Source organism: Psittacula echo, assembly GCF_963264785.1.
Source record: "Psittacula echo genome assembly, chromosome: 2".
Lineage (NCBI taxonomy): Eukaryota > Metazoa > Chordata > Aves > Psittaciformes > Psittacidae > Psittacula > Psittacula echo.
The window spans coordinates 21,029,081-21,042,800 of record NC_137737.1 but is presented as its reverse complement, the minus strand read 5'-3'; the positions used below and the strand labels follow the sequence as shown (position 1 = coordinate 21,042,800).

The following is a 13,720-nucleotide window of genomic DNA, read 5'->3' as shown; positions in this document are numbered from 1 at the left end:
GGCTTTTTAACCAAACTGAATGATGCATCTCAATATACAAAAAGAGCATATGCGTGTGTGAAAATCTATGCATGTGTACATTGGTTTAGACAAGTTCTCTCACTTCTTCCCTAATCACCTTGAGCTTCTCAAATATCAGGCGTCTGGAAGGAATCATGGCTTTCATGAAAGCTGGAAGTCATAAATCTTAAGATGCATTAATATGCATTCTTATTTGACACTCAGTAGAACTTCCTGTCACTCCCAAATTCAGCATATTAAATAACATTAAATGAAGGTCTGATGACTAAGAGATGCCAGATAATGCAGGTTTTTTCTACCTACATGAGTGGCTTAGTGAGTCAAGTAACTGTCATTTTATTCCTTTGACCCTTTGAGTTTTTAGCCAGTAAATTATATATGTGTTTTTTTCTAATTATTATTCTACAACAGAAAGCATTTACCTTTCCTTTATGTTCTAAGTATCTGCTATTCTATTTAATGAGAAGCAAAATGACTTTTTTGGGTCCTTGGGGTCATCCAGCATAGTTGCTTTTCATTTCTGCAGTTCTGTAGTGGCTAGATTTTGACTATTTTTTCTATAATCTTAATTTCTCATTCAAGTAAAAAAGCTGTTACTTTCAAAACTTTGAAGCTCAGAAAAAAAAAAAAAAAAAAAAAAAGAATTTTTGAGGTTGTTAAACTTATTAACTGGAAGACTTTCTTTTAAGATTTTAAATAATTAGAGAATAAATAAACTCTGAATATTTATACTAATGCCAGTGGGTTTTGTATGAAGTTTAATCTTTACTTCAAATGCTATTCTTAAAATATATTTTCAACATAAATTAAATGCAGGAAAGCTGGTATTAACTCTTAGGATAATAAGGATACTTTCCAAGTAATACATAAATCTTAATAGCAGTATACATATGAATCTATTTTAGCTTAACAATATCAAGTATCCAAAATACATTTTGGACGGTGACAGGATTTGTGTGAGCTTTCTTCTTTGAAAGGATGCTCTTGGCTTTGAATTTCAAACATTTTTGCAGCAGGTGAACAAACATAATCCTATTTCTCTTTTTTTTTTTTTTTCAAGAAAGCCAGCTAATTGCATGTCTGCCTCACATTCAGTTAAGTCTTTGGTGATGGGCTTTGAAGAGAGCATTTTATGTTTTGCTTCCTTTTGTTTGGGCTTTGGTTTGGGTTTGGGTTCTTTTGGTTTGTTTTTACTGTCAGTCTTTGCTGAGAAGTTCCTGATACCACTGTTAAGGGTAAACTGTTCTTTGAGGGAAGCTTTGACTAAATCTCTAATTTGAAATAGAAACTGGAAAAGTGCAAAGCTAATGGGAGGAGAGTGCCTTCTTCCCCATTGCCTGAGAGTTAATTTTTTTTTTTTTTTTTTTTTTTAATGTGAAAGCAAAAGAAGTCTTGACAGAAAAACTAATGGTAGCATGGTAGACTAAAACAACCTTATTTTGGTAATATACTGTTATGCAGTAATACTATACTTATCTATTTGGGGTGGCGTGAGTATTTTTTCCATTGTTTTTCAAGCATCATTCTAAATATGATTTTCTGTTTGGTCACTACTTGGATAATGTGAATGGTACCCATTATTGAAAGGTAGTCTGTATTTGTACTAATACAGAGAATGCCAGTTTAGAAATGAGCCTGATTGCATGGTTCATTTTGTTCTCCTTTGTAGAGCCAGGCTGCGGCCCACTACAAAGGCACTAAACATGCCAAGAAGCTCAAAGCACTGGAAGCCATGAAAAATAAGCAGAAATCTGTTACTACCAAGGACAGCGCAAAGACTACCTTCACTTCCATCACTACCAATACCATCAATACCAGCTCTGACAAAACAGGTTAAGCGACAATCTTTGTTGGTTTTGTTTAGCTTTTTTTTTTGATTTTGTTTCATTTCATTTTTCTTTCTTGTTTAATTCCATGTCCGTTTGGTTATGTGCTTGCCACATTGATTCATGCTCGATCCATCTTTCTGTGTGGTATTGTTTTAGTCCTTTCAATAGACTGGTGAGAGTATGATAGTCACGACTGATTTCTCTTAGTGAAAAGAGGCTTATCATTCTTTTAGGCCAGAATGCAATAGTGACTTGATTAATTTTTGTAGTGGCCAAACTATTACATATCAACTGATCTAAACCTCCTAGTCTATATGCAGTATCTCTCCATAAATAATTACATATGGCACATTTCTTTTGACAACAAGCAAGTAGTAAATTGCACTACTTGTGTCTAGAAGCCTCTTAAAAAGCATTATGAGTAAACCCCTAATTTTCATAAATTTTGAACATTGCATTATTTTTTTTTTAAATGGCTATTGCATGGTTTTGAGTTGGAAAATAGCTGTATAACCTCTATTCCACATAATCAGGTAAGTGCTATTGTTGCCGATTATTCTGCTTAAATGCGTCTTCAGACTGCAAAAATATTCTTTAAATTATTGTATGGGTGAAAAGTACTCCTTTGCAAATAAAATCTATGTGAGTATTTGGTAAAGTCACCAGGATTTGATCAAGCTCAGAGCTTAAATATGTGGTTACTGTACTGGAAATTTCAAAGGAAGGTTGTAAGTTCACTGAAGGGTACTCTAGTATGTGACAAGGTACTACTGCTCTTGTGGCTGAAGGGATACAGTTGCATATTTAGTCATAATCAACCCTCCTTCTCCAAACAAGACAAAACCAGTCATGGCAAAAAAGCCAAAGCTGTGAAATAACAGAATCTTTCTACTGGTGCTGGAAAATACTCATTTGGAACTACTTCTGATGAGTAAATTTAGCATTGTAAATAGACATGCACTAACCAATTACAGTATAACAAAAAAGTAACTTGCAGACATGTGTAGTACTTTCCATAAGACACATCTTAGCTATATTAGTTATAGACAGATTCCTCTATGTCTATCTGTCTATCTAAATATCTTTGTTCTAGTACTTTATTATAGACAGCATATGTTTTTGTGGAGATTTATATCCTAATTATAATGGGATGGCTTTAAAAACCAGTTGGCACATTGTTTTCATCTTTGTTACAAAAAGAAAAAAAATCCTGAGTACTTTTGTTTATATGATGAAAGAAAGTAAATGAAGCATAGGAGAATGGGAACGATGTCAAAAGTTATATATGAAAATATGTATGTTTCTAAACTTACAAATACTGTTAAAAAGTTTCTCCTACTGTTGCCTGTTAGCATGTTCAGTGCAGAAAGGGTGATGTCGGATGGAAATAGTGATTTATTGTTCACGAAACATGATCTAGTGGTTGGAGAAAAATAACTGAAGAAAAAAGAGGTCTTTCTAAGCTTTAAAATGTATTATTCAAAAACTTTTATCTTATGCTGTGTAAGTTTGAAGGTTTTTCCAAGGTGTCTTAAAGCCAGTCTGAGTCTTTCCATTGGGCTTTGATTTAGATCCCTGACAAGATGTATGAACTGTCTTGTATCCAAGGTCAGTAGTACAAACCAGTTTTTGTATCAGCATAAATAAGAAAACATCAAAAATCTAACAAAAGCGATGGCCTATGCAGGAGTTTCTTCAGCTTTACACATTGTGACTTCCTGGATTAATTTCGTAGAATGTGTGTATACATATATGTATGTGCATGTATACATATATGTATTCTATATTAGATATATTGACTTTAATGGCATTCTAAAAGACACATATTAATTAACAAACAGCCCAAAATCTGACAATTTCATAAAATACTGAGAAAATCCAACTGCTTGGCAAAAGCCCTATTCAACTGATGATGTTCAAAGAAAGGTAGACAGTTCAATCCAAATACAGTTGTTACGGGTCAGCATTGATATGAGTGACAATAGAATAGCATCCTTGGTGTAAATTATCCTTTGTAGATTCAAGCATGCATGCATAGCAAGAAGGGAAAAAAAAAATTGGGTAGCCAAAAGGATGAAATTTTCTGTTAAACATGACATGTTAAAAATTTCATAAATCAGATTTTCTTTCCAGTTGTTCTGTGTCTTGTGTTTCTTGATAGAACTTAAATCCAGAAGAACATCAGAATGTAATGTGCTGTGTGAATTTGCACGTTTGTAAATGATCGCTGTAAAAGTTAAATATTCTGATAGTCATATGGAGCTCTCAGATAATAGTCGTACTAATGAATATAGTTCATTAATTAATCTTTCATAACTAGAAATAAATTCTTTAAGTTAGTAAATCTTTGCATTTATGATAGTTTGGTACAGAAGTGTTTTTATACAGTATTTTAAAACTTACAGCTGAAGTATTAAATACTTGATCCCAAATGCATTGAGGATAGGGTCATGTTCGTATCACCTCCAATACATCATGCACAGCAGTGGTTAAATGGTGAATTGCGTGTCAGTCACAGCACATTGCTCAGGACTTCAGTTCACTGGTTCTGTGTGCCCTTAGCAGTTTCAGGAAACAAAATGTCATCAGGAAATCTGTAGTCCTATGCAATGAAGGTTATGAAAAAAGACCACACAGTATACAAACTGATTCAAGAGTTAAAGCAGCGATTTGTTATGTTGCTTATTCTGGAACTATTTTGTTAGACATGGTGCCAGCAAGTGTTACTGTAGTAAATAATGGAGACGACACAACCTACAGTGTAAGAAGACTCCTTAAAACCTTTCATGATTCCTGGTGAATCATGTGATAAGGAGAAAACATGAACTATGGGGTCATTTTGCTCTCTCTGGGACAATTGCTATTTTGTTTCTTTACCCCTTTAAACAAACTTTAAGAATTATTAGAACTCTTGAACTTATGAAGAGTTCATAAGTCATGAAGAGTTATGCTGTCAGCCACATAATGGACGATGCCATTCTTAACATGTGGGAACTTTGTTACAAATTCTATTATTCAACATCATTTCTCGTCAGCAGATGAAACTTGCTGCTGAAGTAACAATTTCAGTCCAACTGTGACAATTTTAAAATGGTGAGCAGGTGGAGGTATAAAAATGGAAGGCAGAAAGGAGAAGGAAATTGGAAATGATGTGCCAAGTCAGGGTAACCTTTGAAGGAGGAAGAAAGGAAGATGGCATGAAATGGAGAGGTTTGGGAAGAGATGTAGTTTGGAAGCCACAAATACCACAGGATCACAGAATTTTTGAGGTTCTGTGAAGGCACCACAAAGGGACATCTGGAAATTGACAAGGCCACCCCTACAGGTCAGAGCAGAGTCAGCTAGAGCAGGATGCTCAGTATCTTTTACAGCTGAGTTTTGAACAGCTTCACAACTTTTGCTGGGCAGCAATTCTAGTGTTTGACTACCCTCAAAGTAAAGAAGAGTAAAGAATTTTTTGTTTAAGTGCGAACTAAGAAATTGTAAGAAAAAATACAAATAAGCTCAAAGAAAAGAACTAAAACAGGAATGAGTAAAACTTATTCAAATCATTAAATTCTGCTAATGCATGGTTTTAATATGTTTGCACTTGTTTCCAATCAGGCAAATAACATTGAATTTATGTAATATGCACTACTGTTATGAAATGTACTTTACATGCAATTAAAGAATTAAAGTTAAAAAAAATTAAATGGCTGGGAACTGCCTGAAGTGCAAAACTTGTTCTCTTGCATTCTAAATTCTTGTTTCTTTATGTCTTTCTGTTGAAACAGGTGGCAAATTCTGAGTTTTTATTTCAGAGCTGGTTTATTCTTTTTAAGTGTACTTCATGCCCTGTTATATACTGTCCTTCTCCTAGGATGGCTGCCCAAAGGCTAGTGAGCCTTCAAACCCTGGCAGATGGAGGTCATTTAGCCTTGTAAGGCCATCCAAGAGAAGGATACTAACCAAACCTATGACCTGAGGACTTTGCTGTCACCGTCCTAGCTAGCTAGGCCCTGGCAGATAAACCTCAGGTGTAAAGGGTGAGGCCAGTTCCACGCACGCTGCGCCTCACCAAAAAAATCCACTGTGCAGGCCTGAAGGGTTTACTCACACTTGCAAAGCCCTGTAGCGACAGGCGAGGGATGAAACGGCAGGTGACAAGGTGCACTGGAAGCTGCAGAACCAACCCTGCATGCAGGTGATTCAGGAAGCTGGTTGCTCAAGATTGACCCAGGAGATGACAGTCTTGTTCGGCAACATCCTGAATGACCAAGCAGCCTTTTTTCAAGGAGTCCCACATTGACCTTTTTAGTCATCAACACGCTTGTAGTAAGTGTGGGTAAAGCCCTTCCCAAATCTTCACTTGCAAAGTCAAGCCATCATCATCATCATCATACACTGTATTGTCTTTGTTTATTGGGCCTTTTCTAATACCTCCATAGTACATTTTTTCACCCTTCCAATCTTTAACTGTGCTTCTGTGGGGTGACTGAAGAGTTTACAGATACTGGGAGCAAAAGCTAATGCAGATTTTTTGCCCTAACATCAAATTACACTGAAGCTGAAATTGGTCTGCAGATATGTAAGGAGTAGTGAATAATGTGTTGTACAGTATGCAGGATGTCTTTTGCCATTACTGAGATGGAGAATTCAGCTTTAAATTGAAAGGGTGTTTTAACAAAATTAACTGAGCTGCTTGGACTTTTCATCTGTACTTTTGGTTTTCTTGAATATGTGAAAGAGAACGGCAGAGGTTATGAAACATGATATTCATTGAGAGCCTAGGTGGAATTTCTTTGACCAACTATAGACATATATATTGATGCTAATTGCACTGGCTTTTCTTTACTGTGAGAGGAAATCGTGTCAATGAAGTCTAAGGCACATTTCATCTTATTCTAAAATAAACATCTATAATAAATAAGATGAATCATGAAAACCTGACAAAAAAAAAAGTATCAAGCAATGCCTGTGGTGGCTAGATGAGCTGTGAATTCCTACACTGGTACCTAAAGTTAGCTGAGACAAATTCAGTTAGCTGAGACAAATTCAGACAACCTCAGTTACCAAACTGCCCTTTCCTTCAGTGTATTCAATTTTTTTCCATATGTGTTGATTCTTTTGAACTGAATCATGAGTTGCTCTATATGAATTTGATGGTCAGTGTTCAAAATAGAAATTGTATGAGTTATTTTGGAATGATTGCATAACAAATGACACTAGTTTTCTCTGTCAAGTGGAAATTTTAATAGGCTTTTGAATAGTTTTAGATTTCCCACTGATGAGAACTTCGTTTGTTTATTTGTTTGTTTAAAAAACATGAAACTTTTTCTCATCTATTTTTTTTTTAGGCATGGAAAGAAAATTACTGCTTAATAAAAGTAGACTGCTGGAGTATGTATGATTTAGTATTAAAATACATTATATTCAACTATAGGTGCTGAAGTGAACACTTCCTATTAGACCAGTGTGTCTCTCTCAGGTCTCTAGTAAGGAGTCCATGGACTCTTTGCTAGTAGTCAGTGTGTGCTGCTTTATTTAGGATTCAAAACTTCTGCTCTAAATTGCAAGAAAAAGGTTTTAAATGCATTGCTCAAATGAAAACTTGGTTATAAGAATCTTTATAGAGAAGTGACATATATTGACTGCTACCACAACAGTTTCATTAAAAATGTAAAGAAATATTCTCTGAATATATTTATATGAATATATTTCTGTGTGTTTGCAATATTTGCCCTTCTCTGTTAAAGACAGGTAATTAAATGTTGTCTTCTCCAAAATCATGGATTAGCACACCTTGATGGCTTTCTTTTATCACTTAGATTGTCAAAGCCATATGTACATTAGCTCTGTACATATATGTATTTGTGCAGTTCCTAGTTCAGCTCCAGAACCTATAACTGAAAGGAAATCCCATTTGAAAATGAAAATTAGTTTCCTGTTATCTCTGCTTTCCTTTTATTTCCACTTTCATTTTATCTCCTTTACATTCAGGTTTTGAGCTTTGATTTATCTATTTGTTTACTTATTTATTTGTTATAATCATACATTTTCTTAATGGCTAGGCTTTAAGTTATATGAGGGCTTCCGTATACTTAGAATTATTATATTATTTCTGGTGTTGCTTGGTATATCTGCATTATTTTATCATCCCCTCTTATTTTGTTTAATCCTTTGTTCTTAGTGACAAACCACCTTAACTTTCCTTTTCTTCAGGAAAGCTGAGGAAGATATGCTACTGTATACATTAACATATAGTTAATTAAAAGTGACACTGCCTGTTTATTGCCATTTTTATAGATAGCAGATTTTCTTGTAATCTTTTGTAACTGAAAGAAATTCTATTTCTAATCATGATACAAATGTCAACTGTATTTAAAAATCAAAATAGTATTTAATACTATTCAAAGTCTGCTAGTGGATGCAGAAACAATTTACTCTATGATCCTAGTGTGCAATTTGTTGGTACAGTTTACGCTGTGGATACCCTTGTAAATATAATTATTATATTAAGGGCATTTAAGAAGAAAACAAAGCAGTCTGTTTTTATAATTTAGATGTTGTTTTGTTTTCATATGCTTTGTTATATCATAAAGTGTGCTTTTATTTTGGCAAGTGATTTCTTCAGATCATTTCAGCATTGCTTAGGGCACAGCAGAATTAACAGACTAATTCTGGGTATAGGTTTGTGACATTTTGGATGTAAATGGATTTCCTTTGCACATCAAAACAGAACAATGACCTTGAAGCTTGAATTTGTTAGGATTTTTATTTCACATTAACTCGTCTGAGATATTTTGGGTGGACCATTCCAAAATTGCAAGTGTGAAATAATTGCTCAGTAATTAGCACAACACAGATGGATTTCAGAGCCAGCTATAGGACTTCATGGCTTACTTCCCAATTACCCCATTCTGAAAGTTCAACTTTTTTAACTTCATTTAATGAAAAACCTTTAAAAGAAACTATAGTTTGAAAAAGATGTTCTCATTTTATGATTCTTTTCTCATTTGCTTGGAAATTGGAGATTACTGATTCACAGCTAGCCATTCTCTTAATCACATGCTTGGGAAATTCAGCCCAAACCAATAAAATTTAACCGTGCGACAAAATCTTTCACTTTAAATCATCTATGCTTTGACTTCTCTGTATTTCAGACAATCTGTGGCTAACTGCAGCACAAAATGTTATCAGCATTCCACAGACTGTTGTAGCAATTTTGCCTTAGAGCTTAATGGTAATTGGGAAGACAATAGCTTCTCTTTTGATCTCTATGTAGAACTAGGGTTTTTTCTTTCTTTCAGTGTAGCTAAATGGCGATATAAAAATTACAGTAATTTATGTGTGCCTCAATTGATCATGAATGTTCAGTAAAATCCTTCTTTGCTTGCATCTACGTATGCTGAAAGCATCGTCATATGAACACCATGTGTTTCCTATGCACCCAGCTGCTTTTGATTGGGATTGCCTTGACAACAATTTTATGCTTGAAATATCCTGCAGATAGAAACTGCTGTCAGTCACAACATCTGATCAGCCTATTGAATCAGTATGGAAGTCCAGTACAAACAGTGGCATTGTTTCTAGGTCTAAAAAGCATTTTCTATTGAAACTTTATGTAGAGTCTTTCATAGTATCTCCAGGAGATGTCAGCTTGGTTGGTGCATCCCCATAGTTGTAATTGCTAGCAACCTTGGGATTAATCTGTTTATCAGATACTCATTTAGAAGTTATTCTCTAGCATTGCTCTAAAAACTGGATCAAGCACTATAGCATGTATCTGCTTAATGACTCATCCTTCGTTGTGTGTTTTGCTGTTTTGTTCTTATGTTGGGGGTGGCATTGGTGCTAGCTAATAGGACGGGTCTGAAGGCTCCTGTCCTGGGTTCAGCAGTAGCAGTCATTTTTTTTTTCCGTCTTAGTAGCTAGTGCAGTGCTGTGATTTTGACTTTTGGCCTGGGAACAATGCTGATAACACCAATGTTTTTAGTTACTGCTCAAATGTTTAATCTGACCAAGGACTTTGTGAGTCTCATGCTCTGCCAGCGAGGAGGGGAAACCGGGAGGAAGCAGAGACAGGACACCTGACAAAACTAGCCAAAGAGGTATTCCATACCACAGCATGTCATGCCCAGGAGGTAACTGGGAGTTACCCGGAAGGGCTGACTCACTGCTCAGTTGGGCTGGATATTATCGGTCAGCGAGTGGTATTGTATTCTCTTCCCTTGTTATTTCCTTTATCATTATTATTATTATTATTGGTGGTAGCAGTAGTGATTTGTGTTATACCTTAGTTACTGGACTGTTCTTATCTCAACCTATGGGAGTTACATTCTTTCGATTCTCCTCCCCATCCCTCTGGGAGCCGGGGGGGAGGGAAAAAAGGGGGGGGAGTGAGTGAACGAGCTGTGTGGCTGGATTTAAACCATGACAGTTCTTTTTGGTGCCCAACGTGGGGTGCGAAGGGTTGAGATAACGACAGATCTGACCAGAGTGTGTCTAATCATATCTGTGATAAGCATTCATTGTTTTGGATTAATAGTCATTCATCACAATGCTGATTTACTGACTGTCAAGGTTGTTTCTCTTGATCTCACAGTTTCAGCATATTGTACCTCACTTGCAGCCAGTATTTGCTGTGTTAGTGTTTATCGGCTGGGGGTCTTGGGCTAAGGTTCTTGTCTCATTGTACTTTATGGTAATGACTTGTAATACAACAGAATCATTGATCGTTAAACTGATCTATCTGTCTTATGTTCCCAGTGTGGTCACCACCTTTATACTTTGAGAGGTATATAATAGAAGTGCTTAGCAATTACACATCTTTTTTCTCCTTCTCAGGTGGTCAACCTGTGAAGGTTACATTCTCTTACCCTCCCTGGCAGAGCAGGTTTAAACCACAACAGCTCCACAATTCGTAGCCACTGGGATTTAAAAAAAAATGCAGGATTGCAGTCCTTGATCCTTTTTCAAGTTTTTATTGTAAAACATCAGTCTCAGAAGTTTGTTACTTTTGTAAAATAATTTATTTTGTCAGTTTATGGGCTAATAGGGAATGGAGCAAGAACTTCTTGATCCAGTGCTCTCAGATAGGTAGTTAGGTTTTGTGAGTCTGGGATTTTTTAAATGAGGCGGCAATGGAAAAGTAGGTAGGTTTTCATTTCAGTGATCCATGTTTTTTCAAGCTGACATCATATTGTCTGGACAGTGTAGAAATAGGAAGTAGTTGTTCGTTATTTGTTTGAGGATTGGTTTAGCTTTGTGGGGGACATTTCTAAGGCAACGGCAACTTCATCTCCAAAGATGCTTTAGAGGTTGCTTAAATTATTTTCTTTTTGTTGTTCATGTCATGTTCTTGCCATGCCTAAACCAAGAAAGGAGGAGAGTGTTAAGAATGTGAGTAAATTTACTGTGCCCTTACAGTACCATTCAGAGTAATGTAAAGACAACTGGAGCTGGAACAGTTGTATTAATGAACATAGGGGTAACTGCTTTAGCCAGACCACTTCATTGGCCATTCATGTTACAAGAACTCAGCATAGCAAAAATAATAATTTCTATAAACAGACTATCCTACTTACATCTAGTAACATCTCAGAAACAAGCCATAACTACTTACTATTCAAAACTACTGTAAGAATATTAAGAACAATTTTATTTTGCAAGTTATATTTATTCTATCTTCCATTTGGTATTCCACATTTTTCAACAATGTATTTGAAGTATTAGAGGACAGTGATTTCTTTCCTTAGCTGGAGAAGTCTCATAGATGAAATTCTTTGGTACTATGGCATTTCTTTGCTAAAATATACCTTCCAGTTACTGTATTAATAGAATTAGGCTTTGCAAATACGCATTTTGTGTTTGTTCCCAGTCAAACAAAGATAACACAAACTATAATATCAGGTGGGACCATTTACTTTCTCAGTTCCCACCGTTGTCCCCCTTCTTACACCTAAAAAAGATAAAATAAATAAAAAAATCTATTGTATTTTTTAAGGTTTGCTGGCACTACAGTTGTCACATAAATAAGCCTAAACTCATCTTACCTTAGTAAGGTATTTTCAGCACCAGCAAACATCAAGTTATCTTGAGACAAAGCATAGCTGTGACTGCAGTATGTGTTTGAGGACAAAAGTAAACACACGATTAGTCTTCATGCACTTGAATTCTGTGTTTCTTAGACTTTAGTTTTCCATGTACTAGATGGCTTGCTTTAGGTAATTTAGGCAAGCCACACCTATAACTTCAAAATAAGTATATTAGGAGTCTCTTATTCTCAAAATCCATATACTTTTTCAAATATCTTGAAGAATTATTGTGTATTTATAATTTAATTTTTGTGCATTCTGTACTCCATCATGATACATGAAATAGCAGTCTTCCAGTATTAAAACTCTTGTTTTATGGAATTACTTTCAAAGGAGCTAGAACAGTTTATGTAAATTCATAATATTATTATAGGTAACAAATGAACACAAGATTAAATATCATCATGGGAATTAAAAAGGCAGTTTGAAGAGTAACAGTAACCATGAAAATGTGTCTGATAGATTTGATTTGAAAGGGAAAAAACAAGCTTGCTTATGTAAACTTGATTATAATGTTGATGTTTAAGTGCTTTCCATGCTAATGGTAACATTAAGTGTATTTAACCGCAAGTATGAAATTAGACCTCAGATCAGGAAAAGGTGCTTTTTTTTAAAAAAAGGAAAGTTTTTTTTTTTTTAAAAAAAAAAAAGCAGATAAAGACCTTTCTGGATAAACTGTTCTGGTTTTCTGTACTTTGTAGACACTGTAGAAAATCCAGAGGATTAGAAGAAACTTAATGTTCTGTCAGTATTCACAAAAGGTAAATGGGATAAGTATTGATAGGTCTATCAGCTTGACACCAGTGTTGGGAAAAATAAAGCAACAGCTGACAGGGGACCTGAGTACTGAAGTAAATATACAGTTGTATAATGACAATGAATATGAACTAATAGAAAGTTAGACTTTCCTGCCTAAAATTGCTTTTATGAGATTACATATTTGATTGGCAAAGGATAAGCATGCTAATGCTTTGTGTTTGCACAGCTCTAGAATGTGGAGAAGTTAAAAATTATCTAAGCTATTGGAATGATACAGAATGAATATTAAACATATTAAGTGGACTTAAGCCTGCTAATTATAGGCCTTGGAATGCAATCCAGGGTACGAGGCACAAGTTGGTGTAGAAATATTCCAGTGAAATCCTTTTGGAGTAGTGTCTTAACTTCAGCCAAATCTTACATCATCAGTTGACTGCAAAGAGTTGTAAATTCTTTGCAAATTGTAAATGGAAAAAAAAATGGAGTTCTGGGCAAGTAATAAAGATGAGCTGGAGATTCATTGAATCAGATGTTTTTAATACAACAAAATGTATTGTTCTTGGGAGAGAATAATAATTTATTCAAAAGTTGGGGGACTACATGTAAAGATGAAGATGATTTGGGAGTATCAACCTGTCCTGGGTTCAGCAGTAGCAGTCACTTTTTCTCCTTCTTAGTAGCTGGTGCAGCACTGTGTTTTTGTCTTTCGGCCTGGGGACAGTACTGATAAAACCGATGTTTTCAGTTGCTGGTCAGAATGTTTAATCTGACCAAGGACTTTGTGAGTCTCATGCTCTGCCAGGGAGGAGGGGAAGCCAGGAGGAAGCAGGGACAGGACACCTGACCCAAACTAGCCAAAGAGGTATTCCATACCACAGCACGTCATGCCCGGGGATGTAACTGGGAGTTACCCGGTAGGGCACTCGCTGCTCAGTCGGGCTCGTTTTTGGTGAGTGGTATCGTATTCTCTCTCCTTGTTATTTCTCTTATTATCATTATTATTATTGGTGGTAGCAGTAGTGATTTGTGTTATAC

At 35.5% G+C, this 13,720-nt stretch overlaps 1 protein-coding gene across 2 annotated transcripts in view; it reads left to right on the top strand.

Annotated features, from left to right (window-relative positions):
• Positions 1-13,720, top strand: part of ZNF385D (zinc finger protein 385D) — a gene marked incomplete at its 5' end in the record, with an annotated part of 434,342 nt that overhangs the window by 370,602 nt on the left and 50,020 nt on the right. For both annotated transcript variants that reach the window (XM_080639318.1, XM_080639317.1), the window contains one exon: positions 1,691-1,853. In XM_080639318.1, coding sequence (XP_080495444.1) covers positions 1,691-1,853 — 163 coding nt within the window. The remainder of the gene's footprint in view (positions 1-1,690; positions 1,854-13,720) is intronic.